The following is an 18,220-nucleotide window of genomic DNA, read 5'->3' as shown; positions in this document are numbered from 1 at the left end:
CTGCAGCACCCCAGGATCCGCTGGCACGGGGGTACCCAGGGAGTTATCACCAGCTCAGGCTGTAGGGAGCTGTTGGGCTGGTTCTGGGTGCACAGAGCCCACCCAGGTTTGCTCTGAGCAGCCCCTACCCTCAGACATGAGTCAGGCTGAGCAGCACACGGGGAAACCAGCAAGAAAGAGCCCAGTTGGCACCTCGCAGAGGTGCCACATCCCACTCCCAGTGCCCCGGCAGCAAAGGAGCTGCGAGACCCCTCCCTTTCCCAGACCCTTTCCCTCGGGTACCTTGTCGTGGAACCAGCTCGTGGCCATCCTTCACCCCACAGCTCCCGGAGCTGCAGCAGCCCAGAGGAAGCTCCTGCAGGGATCCTCCCCCTGCCTGGTACCATCTGCCCGTCCGGCCGCACCTTCGCCCCAGGTGGGGCTGCGGCACCCGCGGGCACCAGGACAACGGCACAACCAAGTGTTTCCTGCTTTCCCTCAACCCTCCCTGTCCCATCACCCCACGGAGCGTGTCGTGTGTGTGTCCCCCGCCCCCGGGAGTCATAACAAGGGGGCTGAGCTTGCTTTGCAAGGAGGAGGCTGGAGGCGCCGGGGATGGGCGTCGTGGGAGGAGTCGGATGGGAAGCGGCGCCGAGGGGGTTAATAGAAAATAAAGTGTTTAATAAAAGAGCAGGTTTTGCTCCGTTCACAGCACAGGGGGGGGTGGAGGGCGGGGGGATGAGAGGGATCGGCCGCCGGGCAGAAGGAGACGACGCGGTGACAGACACGGAACGAGGAAAGGACGCGAGGAGGAGGAGGAGGAGGAGGAGGAGGAAGGAGGCTTCCACCCTGCGGCACCTCCTCCACAGCTCCAACCAGTGTTTCAAAGTTCACACAACCATAAGGGAAGCCCGGGGAGGGGGCTCGGAGGGTCCGGCTGGAGCTCAGGATCCCGCCAGGTAAATCCCTGTGGAGGAAAGGTGATGAGGAAGGGCTGCGAGGAAGGCGATGGGCAGCACCGAGTGGCCAGAGCTCAGCGCTGAACTGGGCTACTCAGCACCCTCTCCAGGCTGGGCATTGCCCAGTGATGGGGGAACGAAGCTTAGAGGGGGAAACAGAGCTTAAGGGGGGGATGGAATGGAGCTGGGAGGGGGAATGGAGCTTGGAGGGGGGAATGGAGCTGGGAGGGGATGGAATGGAGCTGGGAGGGGATGGAATGGAGCTGAGAGGGGGGAATGGAGCTTGGAGGGGGGAATGGAGCTGGGAGGGGATGGAATGGAGCTGGGAGGGGATGCAATGGAGCTTGGAGGGGATGCAATGGAGCTTGGAGAAGGGAATGGAGCTGGGAGGGGATGGAATGGAGCTTGGAGGGGGAATGGAGCTTGGAGGGGATGGAATGGAGCTTGGAGGGGGGAATGGAGCTTGGAGGGGGGAATGGAGCTTGGAGGGGGGAATGGAGCTGGGAGGGGATGGAATGGAGCTGGGAGGGGATGGAATGGAGCTTGGAGGGGGAATGGAGCTTGGAGGGGATGGAATGGAGCTTGGAGGGGGGAATGGAGCTTGGAGGGGGGAATGGAGCTGGGAGGGGATGGAATGGAGCTGGGAGGGGATGGAATGGAGCTGGGAGGGGGGAATGGAGCTTGGAGGGGAAATGGACCTGGGAGAGGGGAATGGAGCTGGGAGGGGGGAATGGAGCTGGGAGGGGATGGAATGGAGCTGGGAGGGGATGGAATGGAGATGGGAGGGGGAATGGAGCTGGGAGGGGGAATGGAGCTGGGAGGGGGAATGGAGCTGGGAGGGGATGGAATGGAGCTTAGAGGGGGAATGGAGCTGGGAGGGGGAATGGAGCTGGGAGGGGGGAATGGAGCTTGGAGGGGGGAATGGAGCTGGGAGGGGATGGAGTGGAGCTTGGAGGGGGAATGGAGCTGGGAGGGGATGGAATGGAGCTGGGAGGGGATGGAATGGAGCTTGGAGGGAGGAATGGAGCTTGGAGGGGGAATGGAGCTGGGAGGGGATGGAATGGAGCTTGGAGGGGATGGAATGGAGCTGGGAGGGGCGAATGGAGCTTGGAGGGGGGAATGGAGATGGGAGGGGCAATGGAGCTTGGGGGCAGGGGGAAGGAGGAGACCCCATGTACCTCAGGCCTATGGGAAGCAGAGAAACAACCCCCTGTACCCCAAGGCAAGGCACCCTGTCCACCTTGGGAAAGGGACCCCATGCACCCCAGAGAAGGGACCCCACACACCCTGGAGCCACGGGGGATAAAGGACAGGACCCCTACACCCCTCAGGACTGTGGGGAAGGGTCTCCTCACCCTCTGTCCCCTCCCCTCCTGAGCCATACCTGTAGCAAACCTCTTCTTGACCAGCGACATGCGGTACCCGGCGCTCGCCAGCTCCACCTCGACGCCCGACAGCGTGCTGCCCTCGCTGCTGAACTGGGCTGCCACGGGACTGGGCTTACTGGGCCCACACAGAGGCTCCCAGCTGGCTGAGAGCCGGCCACAGCCTGGGGATGGGACAGCAGAGGGGTTGGGAAGGGGTTGAACAAAGCCCTTAGTCCCCAAGCCTGTGCTCTCCGAGTGGGGCACAGCCTCACCTCCCTGGCCAGGGGCACCGGGGATGTCCAGCAGCCTCCAGAGCAGCCTCTTCTCTTCCAGGTTCCTGCTGGGACACTGGCATGTCCTCAAGCCCCCCAGACTCCTCAAATCCCCCCCAGCCTCCTCAAATCCCCCCCAGCTCACCCTGCCTAGTGCCACCTCTCTGCCCTCCTCAGCCCATCAGCACACCCTGTCCCCAGCTCACACTCCCCCTTCTCCTACCCTGGGGAGCTTTGAGACCCCCAGCCCTGCATTTATTCCCCTCTGGGGAGATTTGGGACCCCCAGTCCTGTGTTTGTGACCCCCTGGGGAGCTTTGAGACCCCCAGCCCTGCATTTCTCCCTCCCAGTGAGGTTTGAGATCCCCAGCCCTGCATTTCTCCCTCCCAGTGAGGTTTAGGACCCCCAGCCCTGCATTTCTCCCCTTCAGGGGAGCTTTGAGACCCCCAGCTCTGCATTTCCCCCCCTCTAGTGAGGTTTGGGACCCCCAGCCCTGCATTTCTTCCTCCCTGAGGAGCTTTGAGATCCCCAGCCCTGCATTTCCCCCCCCGCTAGTAAGGTTTGAGACCCCCAGCCCTGCATTTCCCCCCCTCTAGTGAGGTTTGGGACCCCCAGCCCTGCATTTCCCCCCCTCTAGTGAGGTTTGGGACCCCCAGCCCTGCATTTCTTCCTCCCTGAGGAGCTTTGGGACCCCCAGTCCTGCATTTCTGCCCCCTGGGCAGCTTTGAGACCCCCAGCCCTGCATTTCTCCCCCTTGGGCAGCTTTGAGACCCCCAGCCTTGCATTTCTCCCCCTTGGGCAGCTTTGAGACCCCCAGCCTTGCATTTCTCCCCCTTGGGCAGCTTTGAGACCCCCCAGCCCTGCATTTCTCCCCCTTGGGCAGCTTTGAGACCCCCAGCCCTGCATTTCTCCCCCCTGGGCAGCTTTGAGACCCCCAGCCCTGCATTTCTCCCCCTTGGGCAGCTTTGAGACCCCCAGCCTTGCATTTCTCCCCCTTGGGCAGCTTTGAGACCCCCAGCCTTGCATTTCTCCCCCTTGGGCAGCTTTGAGACCCCCAGCCTTGCATTTCTCCCCCTTGGGCAGCTTTGAGACCCCCCAGCCCTGCATTTCTCCCCCCTGGGCAGCTTTGAGACCCCCAGCCCTGCATTTCTCCCCCCTGGGCAGCTTTGAGACCCCCAGCCCTGCATTTCTCCCCCCTGTGCCACTTTGGGACCCCCCAGCCCTGTGCTCCCCTGGCCATCCCTCACCAGCTGGCCGCGGGCTGCAGCCGCAGGTTGGCCACGGGCTCCTCGAGGGGCAGCAGGACGTGGACGTTGGCGAGGGGCACGGGCAGTGCCAGGGCAGCGGCGTTGTAGCCGTAGTCGACGCTGACGCGGGTGGCACCGGGCGAGCAGTCCCAGCTCACGCAGAGCCGCAGCGGCGCCGAGCCGGGGCCCAGCCGCGAGAACTGGCGTTGGGGGGACGCATCAGGATGGTTTGAGGTGGGCACCCAGATTCTCCTGCCACCCTCCCACGCCCAGGAACCCGGGGGGGGGTTGCCAGCACCTGGTACTTGAGCAGAGCCACGTTGTAGTAGGAGGCAGCAGGACTCTGCTCGGCTTGTTTCTGCAGGTGCCCGGTCAGTGCTGCCATGTTCAGCCAGAAATCCTTAGTGCTGGGGTCACTCTGGGATGGGTCACTGCAGGGACAGGGTCAGAGGGGCAAGGGGGCACCCTGGGACACCCAGCACCCAACTCCCTGTTGCTGCACCCACCAGCTCCCCGAGGATGCTCAGGCACCCTGCACATGGCAACACGGCTCCCCATCGCTTCATCCACCCCCTCCCAAGGTGCCAGTGCCTGCCCTGATGCTCCCTGTCCCCTAATGCCACCTCCCCACCTCTGCATCCATCATCTCCCAGGCTGCCTGTGCCCCCCTGGCACCTCCTGTACACCCATAGCACCTCCCCATTGCTGCATCTACCCCCTCCTCAGGTCCCTGCATCCACAATACCACCTCCCCATTGTGTCACCCAGCACCTCCCAGGGTGCCTGTGCCCTCCTGGCAGCCCACATATCCCAAAATACAGCTCCACATCACTGCATCCCCTCCCTCTCAGGATGCCTATGTCCTCCTGGCACCCCCTGTACACCCACATCCCCTCCTAAGGTCCCTGCATCACCCCTGGCACCCATTGCACATCAGTACCACCTCCCCATCACCACATCCATCAGTTCCCAGGCTGCCTGTGCCTCCCTGGCACCCCCCATATCCCAGTACCACCTCCCCATCACCACATCCATCACTTCCCAGGCTGTCTGTGCCCCCCTGGCACCCCTTGTACCCCAGTACCACCTCCCCACCACCACATCCATCACTTCCCAGGCTGTCTGTGCCCCCCTGGCACACTTTGCAACCCAGTACCACCTCCCCACCACCACATCCATCACTTCCCAGGCTGTCTGTGCCCCCCTGGCACCCCTTGTACCCCAGTACCACCTCCCCACCACCACATCCATCACTTCCCAGGCTGTCTGTGCCCCCCTGGCACCCCTTGTACCCCAGTACCACCTCCCCACCACCACATCCATCACTTCCCAGGCTGTCTGTGCCCCCCTAGCACCCTTTACACCCCAGTACCAGCTCCATATCGCTACATCCATCACTTCCCAGGCTGCCTGTGCCCCCCTGGCACCCCAATGTCACCTCTCCATCACTGCATCTACCCCCTCCCAAGGTCCCTTCATCCCCCACGGAACCCACCATACCCCAACACCATCTCCCCCCACTGCATCCCCCTGCTGCCAGCCTGCTTGGGCATCCCCACACAGTGCTGGGGGGCACAGTGCCAGTGCATGCCCACACCTGTAGAGCAGCTCAGCCTTGGGCAGGAACTGCTGGATGGCGCCAGCGTTGAGGAGGCGAAAGCTGAGCACGGGGGGAGCCACAGTCCCGCTGAAGACACGGACGATGCCGGCGGGGAAGGACATGGTGAGCTCCCCTGTCACCTTCACCAGGCAGCTGCAGGGGACAGGCTGGGGGTCAGTGGGTGCCCCCAAGGCAGGACATAATTGCTGAGGTGAAGGGGAGGTGTCTTTGACCCAGCCCAGGATGGGGCACCCGCTGTACCTGTCGGTGTCACGACCCTTGAAGTACGCGTGGACGTACTCGGTGAAGGCGGTGGCCACGGGGAGCGCATCCTGCGAGCCCAGCACCACGGGGCTGGGACCTCGAGACAGCCCTGGGGAGGCAGATGAGGGCTCAAAGGCTGGATGGGACCCCTCCCCAGCCCAACTCCCATCCCACTTTCCTCCTCCCAGGACCCACCAAGCGCCGGCTGGGAGACGGCGAAGAAGCCGCGTTCGCCCAGGCTGGCGGGCGCTGAGTGCGAGGGGCCGCAGCTCCAGGAGGGAGAGGGGCTCAGTGAGCGAGACTACAAGGCAAGAGGGTATTTGAGGGGGGGGTCTGGGGTCAGCCCTAGCCCTGTGTCCCCCCCCCACATCCTCCTCCACAGCCACTCACCAGGTCAGTGTTGCTGCCCACGGCCACACCAGCCGACGGCCGCTTGGTGCGGGAGCGACGAGGGGGAGCCACGAGCGGGACCTCCCGGGGGGCTGCACTGGGCCAGACTGGGAGGGGGTCTGGAGAGGGGGGAGGGGGAGGTGAGGAGAGACAGGGACCACCACAGCAGGATACCCCTCAGGGGGGGTTGTAGCAGGGTCTCAGTAGTGCTGTGAGTTGGGCGGGTGTCAGCCGTGTTCTCAGCCAAGCTGGGGCTGGGGGAGCCTGGGGATGGCTTGGGGGGGGCAGAGGAGAGGGTAAGGGGGGAGAGATGAGGGTGTGGGGGCAGTTACAGGTATGGGGGCAGATAAGGATAACAGGGCAGATAATGGGGCAGATAACAGTATGGGGGAGAGATAAGGGTATGGGGGTACTTAAGGGTATGGGGGCAGTTAAGGGTATGGGGGGGACATAAGAGTATGAGGGACAGATAAGGGTAAAAAGGGACAGATAAGGGTAGGATGGGAGACAAGAGTATGGGAGGAGATAAGAGTAGAGGGGGCAGATAAAGCTATGGGGGGAGATAAGGGTAACAAGGGACAGATAAGGGTATGAGGGGCAGATAAGGATATGAGGGGCAGATAAGGGTATGGGAGTAGATATGGCTATGGGGGCAGATGAGGGTAACAAGGGACAGATAAGGATATGGGGGGCAATATGTGGGACAGATAAGGGTAACGAGACAGTTAAGGATAGGGGGCAGATAAGGGTATGAGGGGCAGATAAGGGTATGGAGGGGCAGATAAGGGTATGGGGGGGCAGATAAGGGTATGGGGGGGCAGATAAGGGTATGGGGGGGCAGATAAGGATAAGGGGGGGTAGATAAGGGTAAGGGGGGGTAGATAAGGGTATGGGGGCAGATGAGGGTATGGGGGGCAGATGAGGGTATGGGGGGGCAGATAAGGGTAAGGGGGGGCAGATAAGGCTAAGGGGGGCTAGATAAGGCTAAGGGGGGCTAGATAAGGCTAAGGAGGGCACTTAAGGGTATGGGGGGGCACTTAAGGGCATGGGGGGGCAGATGAGGGTATGGGGGCAGTTAAGGGCAACAGGGGCAGCTCCTGCCTCCCTGCACTCACCCGGCTCAGGCTGCAGCGGGGCGGCTGTGGCTGTGCTGCCCTCCATCAGCCTCGTCCCCGACCCTTGGCAGGTCCATGGAGAGGGGCTGGAGGACTCACCCCCGCTGGCAGGGGCCGGCGAGGAGGAGGAGGAGGAGGCTGAGTTGGAAGAAGGGCATGGCAGAGGGTGATGGTCCCCGCTGGGGCTGCGGGGCCTGACCCACGGCGGGGGCTCCCCAAAAGGATCTGGGGAAGGGGCTTCACGGGCCGGGGGGGTGCTGGGAAAGCGGCTGCGGCCCCGGGGCACCGACCCCACGTCCTCCCACAGCCCCTCGGCCCCGGGGCCGCTGAGCCAGGCACCGGGGTCCCGGCTGCTGGAGGGCGCTGCCGGAGGCGAGGAGGGCTCCGGTGGGTCGCCCCGCTTGGGGAGGGGGCTCTGCGGCGTCCCTGGCTGCGGGCTCCAGGGTCTGGAGTCTGGGGAGGGTCCAGGTGCAGGGTGTGAGGGTGAGTCCAAACCTGAGTCCTCCACGTTCTCCGGGGAGGAGGAGGAGAAGGGGGAGGAGGAGGAGGTGAGGACGTAGGTGCGGGGGGCTGTGGGGAGAGCCCTGTGTCAGAGTGCTGGGGAGGGGAAAGAAGGGGGCACCCGCAGCACTCTGGATGCTGGGAGTCCCCTGTTTCTGCTCCTTCCTCCCCAAATCCTCACCTGGGAAATCCTCTGCTTCGAAAGCTGACTCCAGGGGGGGCCCGAACAGAGCAGCGGGGGGCACCGAGGCCGGGGGAGCCTTGGCAGGGCCACTGTGCCAGGGACAGAGCAGGTGGCTCAGAGCCCACCCGAGACCCCCACCCAGGGAAGGGACTTGGAGGGGTGACAGCATGGGGAGGGCATCACCCCACAGCACCTCACTGCCCAGTACCTGTTCACCTGTGCTGCTGGACACCCCCTCCCTGCAGCATCACCTGTGGGGAGAGGGGACGATGGGGGATGCAGGGCTGCTGTGCGCTGCATCCCTGGGACCCCCCTGCATCCCTAGGACCCCCCCACCATCCCCAGGACCTCCCCGCATCCCTAGGACCCCCCCACCATCCCCAGGACCTCCCCACACCCCTGGGACCCTCCTGCATCCCTAGGATCCCCCCATCATCTCCAGGATGTCCCCATCATCCCCAGGAACCCCCTGCACCCCTGGGACCCTCCTGCATCCCCAGGATCCTCCCAACATCCCCAGGACTCTCCTTGGATCCCCAAGAACCCCTCATCATCCCCAGGAACCCCCTGCACCCCTGGGACCCTCCTGCATCCCTGGGATTCCCCCACCATCGCCAGGACTCTCCCTGCACCCCTAGGACCCTCCTGCATCCACAGGACCCCCCCACCATCCCTGGGACTCCCCTTGCATCTCCAGGACCCCCCACCATCCCCAGGAGTCCCCTGCACCCCTGGGACCCTCCTGCATCCCCAGGATCCTCCCAACACCCCCAGGACTCTCCTTGCATCCCCAGGAACCCCCCACCATCCCCAGGACCCCCCCTGCACCCCGGGACCCTCTTGCATCCCCAGGATCCCCCCACCATCCCCAGGAGCCCCCTGCACCCCTGGGACCCTCTTGCATCCCCAGGATCCCCCCACCATCCCCAGGACCCCCAGCACAACCTCACCTGCCACTAGTGTCCCTTCAGGGTCCGTGTCACTTGGGGCTGGGGTCAGAGATGCCACGTGCCCTGCAGAGGGATGGGGACAAGTGGCAATAGGGGACACAGGGACAGGTGGCATTAAGGGACACAAAGCCCATGAGACTCCCCCCTGAGCTGCAGCCACACCAAACCCCAGCAGTGGCACTTACGTGACGACTGTCGCTTGACCGTGCCCTGCAAGAGAATGGGGACAAGGGGAGGGGGGAGGTCACAGTTGGCCCTGGTACTGCCTCTGGAGATCCTGCAGCCCCTTCTGCCCCCCACCCCGAGGCTCACCCCAATGCTGGGGGGCAGGATGAGGTTCCCCACAGTGGCTTTGAGCTGCTCCATGGTGGCCTCGGCGCTGTCAGCTGCCTCCCGGGGCTGCACCGGTTTGATGTGCACGTAGAACTTACGGGGCTCGTCCTCATCGTAGTCAGAGTCGCTGGAGGAGCACACGTGGTTCTCTGCCTCGGCTGAGCCCTTGTCAAGGCAACACCCTGCACTCAGAGTCCCCCTGGATACCCCAAAAATGCTCCCCATCACCCCTCCTCCAGTCACAACTCCAGCACAAGGATACTGTGGGTGACATCAGGACGTACGGTGAACCCATCCTCATCCACCTCCGGGCAGCCCTGCGGGGAGATGCTCAGAGAGGTGTTTGCTCCCCAGTGCTCCCAGTATGGAACAATCCAAGCCCAGGGCTGGCAGTGGGATGGATACTCACCACCTCAGCATCTGGAGATTCCCTGGGGAATGATGGGGCAGCATTAGAGGCCAAAGTGGAGAAGGGATGTGAGGATGCAGGGATGGAGGATGTGGGGATGGCAGGATGCAGGGGTATGGGATAGGGGGTGCCAGGATGCTGGGATGTAGGACAAGGAGATGCCAGGATGCAGGGATATGGGATATGGGGATGCCAGGATGCAGGGATGGAGGATGTGGGGATGGCAGGATGCAGGGATATGGGATAGGAGGATGCCAGGATGCTGGGATGGAGGACATGGAGATGTTGGGATGCAGGGATATGGGATATGGGGATGAGAGGATGCAGGGATGGAGGATATGGGGATGGCAGGATGCAGGGATATGGGATAGGGGGATGCCAGGATGCAGGGATGGAGGATGTGGGGATGGCAGGATGCAGGGATATGGGATAGGAGGATGCCAGGATGCTGGGATGGAGGACATGGAGATGTTGGGATGCAGGGATATGGGATATGGGGATGAGAGGATGCAGGGATGGAGGATATGGGGATGGCAGGATGCAGGGATATGGGATAGGGGGATGCCAGGATGCAGGGATGGAAGATCTGGGGATGGCAGGATGCAGGCATATGGGATAGGAGGATGCCAGGATGCTGGGATGGAGGACATGGAGATGTTGGGATGCAGGGATATGGGGATGAGAGGATGCAGGGATGGAGGATATGGGGATGGCAGGATGCAGGGATATGGGATAGGGGGATGCCAGGATGCAGGGATGGAAGATCTGGGGATGGCAGGATGCAGGCATATGGGATAGGAGGATGCCAGGATGCTGGGATGGAGGACATGGAGATGTTGGGATGCAGGGATATGGGATATGGGGATGAGAGGATGCAGGGATGGAGGATATGGGGATGGCAGGATGCAGGGATATGGGATAGGGGGATGCCAGGATGCAGGGATGGAAGATCTGGGGATGGCAGGATGCAGGCATATGGGATAGGAGGATGCCAGGATGCTGGGATGGAGGACATGGAGATGTTGGGATGCAGGGATATGGGATAGGGGGATGCCAGGATGCAGGGATGCAGGACATGGGGATGCATGGATATGAGACACAGGCATGCCAGGATGCAGGGAGGCTGGATGTGGGGATGCAGGGTTACAGGGGTACAGGATGTATGAATTGCAAGATGCAGGACATAAGGATGCAGGGAAATGGGACATGGGAATGCCAGGATGCAGGGACATTGAGATGCAGGGATATGGGACATAGGGATGCTGGGATGCAGGAATACAGGATGTGTGAATTGCAGGGATGCAGGATGTGGGGATGCAGGGATATGAGACATGGGCAGGTCAGGATGGAGGGATGCAGGATTTGGGGATGCCAGGATTCAAGGATGCCATGCTGCAGGACATGGGGATGCTGAGATGCAGGACAGGGGACATGGGGATGTCAGGATACAGGGATGCAGGACATGTGGATGCAGGGATCCAGGGATTCCATGCTGTAGGACATGGGGATGCTGAGATGCAGGACAGGATGATGCCAGGATGGGGGACACGGGGATGTCAGGATACAGGGATGCAGGACATGTGGATGCAGGGATCCAGGATTCAGGGATGCCATGCTGCAGGACATGGGGATGCTGAGATGCAGGGAGCCAGGATGTGTGAGCTGCAGGATGCAGGGATGCCAAGACAAAGGACACAAAGGGAAACCTTACACAGCATCCCGATCCCTCTCCTTACGGCTCAGCCCAGGGATACGGAAAGCTTTACTCCGGCTCCTCTTGGGTCCTGGGAGGGCAGAGGGGGGGAGGTACAGAGTAATTAGAGCAGCCCCTCCCCCTCCAAATCCCCACCCACCTCCTCAGATCCCCAGCGTGGGGCTGCTGGATGCAGACGTACTTGCCTTCCTGCACTGGGGCCAGTCGGTACTCCTCAAAATCCAACGCTCCTGTCACCAAGAGCAGGATCAGCTCAGCACTACAGCTTCATCTTTGCACGAGGGTGATGCTCCCCCTCCTCACACGAGGGCTTTGCATCACCCTCGTGCAAATAGGGGAGGGGTTGGGTGCCCACAACCTCACCTGGCCGCTCTCTCCCTGTGCCTTTGCTCTCAGCAAACCTCCGCAGCAGCATCTCGGTGCCAATGTTCTCCACGTTTTGCTTGAATTCCTCATGCACCTGGCAAAAGAACAACAACAAAAGGAGAGAACATCATCCTCAGAGTGAGGGGACTCCAGCTCAGGGTTGTTGTTCACCCCACTTAGGACTCACCTGCCCGATCTGGACGTGAGTGTCCTCCACTGAGTGGGAGTAGGAGCCGATGAGTCCCTTCATGTGGCGTAAATGGGCTTCTTCCACCTCCTGGAAGCGCTGGCAGTGGGCAGAGGAGGAGGGGTTAAGCCAAGGTGGCACATCCCCAAGGGTTGGTATGTGCAGGGAGTAGGGGCTCAAGCAAGGTGGCACATCTCAAAGGGATATTATCCATAGGGAGAGGGGTTCAGCCAGGGTGAGGTGTCCCTGGGGGGCTGGCATCACTAGGGGATGGGATTCAGACAGGGTGGCACATGTCCAAGGAGGGATATCCCCAGGGGCTGGCATCACCAAGGAGGGGGAGCTCAGCCAGGGTGGCACATCCCCAAGGGACAACATCCCCAAGGAGGGGTATCCCCAGGGGCTGGCATCACCAAGGAGGGGGAGCTCAGCCAGGGTGGCACATCCCCAAGGGACAACATCCCCAGAGGGGAGTATCCCCAGGGACTGGCATCACCAAGGAGGGAGAGCTCAAACAAGGTGACACATCCCCAAGGAGAGGTATCCCCAGGGACTGGCATCACCACAGAAGGGAGCTCAGCCAGGCTGGCACATCCCTGGGCACTGGAATCACCAAAGAATGGAGCTCAGCCATGGTGGCACATCCCCAAGGGCCACCAACCCCAGGGAACGAGGCTCATCCAGGCTGGCACATCCCCACAGAGGGATTCTCAGCTAGGCTGGCACGTCCCCAAGGACCAGCCTTGCCCTGTGCCACAGCCCCCATTCCTGCCCATGCCCTGGCACTGCCCACCATGGCCGAATCCAACATCCTCTGCTCGAAGTCAGCACGGGCAGCGTTGTATTTCTCCACCGCCCTCCGCAGCGCCTCGCCAGCCTTCTTGGACTTGAGCTCTGCCTATCAGACCAAGCACTGACCATGAGCCAAGGGGGCACAGGGACCATGGCAGGGTGAGGGAGACCAGGATCATCCCAGGTGGGGGTGAGACACATCAGGTGTCACCTTATCGATCTCCTTCTGGCTGGTGCCCTCTTTGCGGAGCCGCTCGTACTCCTGGCACTTGCTGTGGTAACTCTCCTTGGACTTGGGCAGCAGTTGGGCCACCCCATGCAGCAGCTGGACGGCCTCCAGTGTCCCTGACACCTCCTCCTTGGACTGGGAGAGGGGGAAATATCACAGAATCTTAAGGGTTGGAAGGGACCTGGAAAGCTCATCCAGTGTAACCCCCCTGCCAGAGCAGCAGCACCTAGAGCAGGGCACACAGGGACTCATCCAGCTGGGTTGGAATGTCCCCAGAGAAGGAGCCTCCACAGCCCATCTGGGCAGCCCCTGCCAGTGCTCCCTCACCTCAACAGGGAACAAATTCTACCTTGTGTTCCTTTGGAACCTCTTCTGTTCCGGCTTGTCCCTGTTGCCCCTTGTCCTGTCATTGCCCATCCCTGAGCACAGCCTGGCTCCAGCCTCCTCACACCCACCCTTGATGTATTTGTAACCATCAATGAGGTCACCCCTCAGTCTCTTCTCTCCAAGCTGCAGAGTCCCAGCTCCCTCAGCCTTTCATCACAAGGCAGATGCTCCACTCCAGCATCTCTGTATCCCTGCACTGAACTCTCTCCAGCAGCTCCCTGTCCTTCTGCAACTGAGGGGCCCAGACCTGGACACAATATCCCAGATGTGGTCTGATGAGGGCAGAGCAGAGGGAGCAGAACCTCTCTGACCTCCTGCCCACAGCCCTTCTAACCCACCCCAGGCTGCCATTGTCCATCTTGCCCACAAGGGCCCGTTGCTGGCTCATGCTCATCCTGCTGCCCACCAGCACCCCCAGCTCCCTTTCCCCTCCACTCCTCTCTAACAGTTCATTCCCCAGCCTGTGCAGCTCCATGAGGTGATTCCTTCCCAGATGCAACACTCTCCACTGGCCCTGGTTGAATTCCATGAGATTTCTCCATTCCCCAGCCTGCCCAGGTCTGGTTGTCAGAGAGAGGTGAGCAGGGGGAGGTTTGAGGTGAGGGAGGGGACACAGGGATGGGTTGGGACATGGTACCTTCTTGTGCACCCGGCCTTGCTCCTCGCCGTAGCGGGAGATCTCCTTGATGAGGTCGTGCAGCTTCTTCATCAGCTCCAGGTGGCACAAGGCCAGTTTGTCCGAGGAGATGCGGAAAACCTCCCAGAGGGGTGCAAAAGTCCTGGGGCAGAGGGTTGGGGAGGGGGTTACAGGTGATGAGCAGGGTATCCCCACCTCTCTACCACCTCAAAGTACCTTGGACATCCCCCTCCCTCCTTCCCAGACCCCCACATACCCCAGTTGAGTCCCGTTAGTGGCCATCTTGGACAGTTTCACCATGGCCTTGGCGTAGTTCTCCTCAATGGCAGCCCTGGGGGCAGTGGGGAGGGGGATGCTGGGGATGGTGCCTGGTGATGGTAGGGACCCCCCCAGCCCTTGTCACCCCCACCCCTCCTTTTACACCCTGGTACCTCTCCCGGACAAAGTCAGCCAGCTCCTTGGTGGAGATCTGCCCGTGCTTCATGTTGTGGTAGAGCACGTCGAAGCCGTGGTTCTTCTCGCCCTGGCACGGGACCACCCTCAGCTCCCAAAAACCCACCCAGCACCCCATGGCAGGGGCACCCAGGGACATCTGCCACTACCAGGAGCACCCTTTGGGGTAGAAACACTCCAAATGGGGTAGAAACACCCCAAATGGGGTACAGGAGGGTGGAGCCCCCCATGCCCCTGGTGACAGCTCGACCCTGTCAGAGCCAGTCAGGGGTGGGGGGGGGGGGGAGGTTTGGGGTGAGTGGGGCAGGAATGGGGGGGAGGGGCTGAGCCTGGACATTGGGTGCTATTTTGGGTGCCCCCACCCAGGATGTGGGGGTGGCTTCTCCCCTCCCCCAGCAGTGGGAGCCCACCTGGGGAAACTGAGGCAGGAGGGGAAGATGGAGGCGGCTGCAGAGAACCAGGAAGTGCCGGCTGGGCTTCGGCTGCCAACTTCCCCCCACGGTGCCGGGACGGGGATCCCCGGGGTGGGGGTGGAAACTGAACCTACACAGGGAGGGGGACCCACAGGCACCCAACCCATCACCCCCAATTCCCTCAGTGATCCATTACCCAGGGTTAGGGGATACCCCCCCTCCCAGCAGTGAGCCCCAGGGAATTGGGGGGTAGCCCTGGGGGGGGTCCAGCTTACCCAAAAGTGCTCAGTGAAGTAGGACATCTTGGGGGGGGGGCGGGGACACACACACACAGGACAGTGCAGGGACCCACAGCTCAGCTCTCAGCACCCTGGGGACAGATTCAGCCCTTATTGTGGGGGGGGTGCTCAGTGGGACCCCCTTACACTCCACCTGCACTGCTCAGTTTGGCTGGGAAAGCACAGGAGGCTCCTCCCGTCCCCCTCCCCCCCCCCGCGCTGCCCCCTCCCCATGGTGTGGGTGACACCCCGCGGGGGGGGCCGGGGGGGGCACCGGGACACCAGATACGCAGATCAATAATAGATGAGCGGCTGCTGCGCGGCGGCTGCTGCTGCTCCCGCATCCCCCCGTGTGCCAGCAGCCCTCACCCCCCCCAAAAAACACTCCCCCCTCCTCCAGAGGAGCCCCTTTCCCCCAGAAATAACGACATTTAAGCATCCAGCCCCTCCCCCAAAATGCACCCAGCTTTGACATGGGTCACCCACCGGAGCAGCCCCCCCAGCACATGGAAAGGGGGGACCCCCAGGTTGTGATCCCCTCACCCCAAGGCGTGTCATCCCCCCCGTCACCCCCCCTCAAACTCGCTCCCCATCACCAAAACAGGAAACCAAACAAATCATGCACGGCGGGGGGGGGGAGGGGGGGAAACTCACCCTGGGCTGCTGGGGGGCTCGCGGGGCCCCCCCGATCATCCTCGACGGGATGGGGGTCTGGGGAGGGGGGAGACACAGGGGTCAGGGCACACCGCAGCTACCTCAAACCCCGCTCCCGGCTCCGTCCCCCCCTCCCCAGGCTCAGCCACCTGTGTCACGAGTGGGGCGGGCTCAGTCCCGGCCGGGCTGGGGAGGGGAGGGAGGCCGGGGACAGGGGGGTGTCACCGGGAGAAGGGGAGGGGGGTTAAAGTAGCGGGGCCCGGCCGGACCCCGCCGCGCCGCCAGTCACGAGCGGCTGCAGACGCGGCGGACGCGCCGTCGGCCAAAGTCCCCGGTGCTGGCAGCGGCCACCGAGTCCCGGAGCGGGACGGGGGGCGTGAGGATGGGACACACACACACACACAGAGAGAGCATCCCACCGGGTTATGCGGGGAGGGGTTTGGGGGAGACCACCCCGATACATCCCCACCCCGTGCCCCCCAGCCGTGCCGCTCTGCCTCCCCGCAGCGGTGACCTTCACCGGCGAGGGGTGCGGGGAGGGGGGTGAACGCGGGCGGACCCCCGAGGTGAGGCGGGGAGTCGGAACCCTCCTGGCTCCGGGAACGGCTGCACCTGTCCGGGTTAGAGGGGGGTGGGCGAGCACCCCCACATCCCCCAACCCCCCCTGGGCAGTGGGTGCGTCGGGAGCAGGAGGCAGCGCGGGGGGGCTCGGGGTGCTCACAGGGGTGCGGATGCTCCCCCCCAGCCCAACGCAAAAGGAGGGAAAGCGTCGAGCGCTGCACCTGCAGCGGGGACCGGGGGGTCGCAGAAGCGCTGCACCGGGAGCAGCGTTTGGCGCCGGGGGGGCTGCACCGGGGGGTTTCACCCGGTGGGTACCGGCGGCTGCCTCAGCTCCCGGCACGGGGCGCGCTGCAGCGGGGACGCGGGGGATAGGAGGGTGGACTCCGTCCGAGGTGGGCGCGTCGGGCTGCATCCCGGCCCCGGGCGGGGGAGAGGAAAGGGGCGAGGGCTGCACCCGCACAGCGGTACGCGGGGCCGGGGGTCGCTCGCTCGCTCGCTCACCCACCCTCGGGAGGGACCGAGACGGGTGCGGGAGCCGGAGCGGGAGCCGGGCCCGAGCCCGCTGGGGCCGCACTCACTCACCTGCGGGGCCGCGGCCGCCCCCGCCCCGCTCCGCTCCCGCTCCCGCTCCCAGCCGCGCGCTCGGCGCCGGGACCGCGCCGGGGGCGTGGGAAGGCGCAGGCCACGCCCCCTCCCGCCGCGCCGCGCCGCTATTGGTCGCCGCGCCCGGCAGCGGTTACCGCAGCCAACGGCCGCCGCCTCCCATTGGCTGAGCCACTGCCGCGCCGCGCGCGGGGAGGGGGCTCATTTGCATGTTTAAAGCGGCCGCCACCCCTCCCGGCGGGGTGCGGGGCGATGCGGGGCGGGTCCGGAGCCGCCCGCACCAGCACCCCAACCCCGGCGCTCCCACCAACCCCGGGGGCTGCCATCCCTCCCCACGCCCCCCACATCCCCCACCTTGGTGTTGCTTTAACGGCGCCACCGCTCCCACCCCGCACCCCCTTCCCCCCGCTGCCACGACCCCTCCCCTCCCTCCCCCCGCAGCCTTCCACGCGCGACCCCACCGGCTGCAGCCGCACCCCCCGGCCCGGCCCCCGCCGGTGCCACCCGGCGCCTCGCTCCCCGCTGAGCTCATGCCCCGGCTCCGGCTGACACCGGCGCGGCCGCGGCGCAGCTGCGGGGCGGGAAGCGGGAGCTGATGGAGAAGGGGGCGGGGGGGGGCGAAACCTGGGGAGGGGGTTGAGGGGGATTTCAACCCTCTCAGCCGGGATGCGGGACCCCACGCCCCGGGCTGGGCTGTCAGCGGCGGCGGAGCGGGGCCGGTGCGTCACGCAGCGGCTCCGGTTCCCTCCCTTCTGTGTCCCCCCCTCGGCACCTGCCCGGCCCCGCGACACCCGCCACAGCCCCGGGGCGGCGCACGGAGGGGTTCGGCTGGGATGGGGGGGCTGCCGCTGCTGCTCATCGCGGCCCCAGCTCGCTCCGTGACCCCGCAGCGAGGAGCCCCCGCACTGGCCACCCCCCGCCCCTCGGCTCCCACAGCCCAAAGGCGAGCGGGAGCGAGCCCCGGCCCCGGGGGGGAGGATTTGGGGAAGGATGGGGGGGGGCTGGGAGTGGCGGAGGGGAGGGTTGAGTTGAATAAAGGGTGGGTTTCGCTTCCCTGGTCCTTGCCGGGGCTGCCCGTGCAGGGTGGGGGTTCAGCTCCCCCTCCTCATCAATACCGAGGAGGCTCCAACCCGTGTGTGTGCGCCCCCCCCACACAGCCCTCCCTGTGCCAAACGCGGGGGCAAAGCGCCGCAGCAGCCCCCTCCTCCGCGGGCCGGGGGCGGCGGGGATGGGGATGCAGTTGTCATGGCAACCCCGCATCCATCCTCAGCCGCGGCGCGGGCGCAGCCGCCCCGCTCAGCCCCTGCCCCATAGCGCAGCCCCTGCCTCGCCCAGCCCCTGCCCCACAGCTCAGCCCCTGCCCCATAGCGCAGCCC

General features: G+C 64.0%; 1 protein-coding gene across 1 annotated transcript; it reads right to left on the bottom strand.

Moving 5' to 3' along the window:
- Positions 1 to 696: 696 nt before the first annotated feature.
- FCHO1 (FCH and mu domain containing endocytic adaptor 1) lies at positions 697 to 16,886 on the bottom strand. Its single transcript, XM_062014939.1, has 29 exons — positions 16,824 to 16,886; positions 15,681 to 15,737; positions 15,024 to 15,118; positions 14,314 to 14,405; positions 14,139 to 14,213; positions 13,883 to 14,024; positions 12,841 to 12,993; positions 12,631 to 12,735; positions 11,838 to 11,936; positions 11,648 to 11,744; positions 11,470 to 11,514; positions 11,282 to 11,354; positions 9,571 to 9,592; positions 9,424 to 9,478; positions 9,141 to 9,319; positions 9,014 to 9,038; positions 8,829 to 8,891; positions 8,087 to 8,129; positions 7,876 to 7,967; positions 7,194 to 7,763; positions 6,079 to 6,197; positions 5,884 to 5,989; positions 5,686 to 5,797; positions 5,422 to 5,577; positions 4,123 to 4,255; positions 3,825 to 4,024; positions 2,578 to 2,642; positions 2,323 to 2,487; positions 697 to 946 (listed from the first exon to the last, which is right to left on the bottom strand). Exons 3-29 carry the CDS (start codon positions 15,048 to 15,050, stop codon positions 924 to 926), a joined length of 3,036 nt encoding a protein of 1,011 aa, XP_061870923.1. The 5' UTR covers positions 15,051 to 15,118; positions 15,681 to 15,737; positions 16,824 to 16,886; the 3' UTR covers positions 697 to 923.
- Between the last annotated feature and the right edge of the window lie 1,334 nt (positions 16,887 to 18,220).

Source organism: Colius striatus, chromosome 25 (genome assembly GCF_028858725.1).
Source record: "Colius striatus isolate bColStr4 chromosome 25, bColStr4.1.hap1, whole genome shotgun sequence".
NCBI lineage: Eukaryota > Metazoa > Chordata > Aves > Coliiformes > Coliidae > Colius > Colius striatus.
Note: the sequence above shows the minus strand (reverse complement) of the source record. Positions and strands in the feature narration are given on the sequence as shown.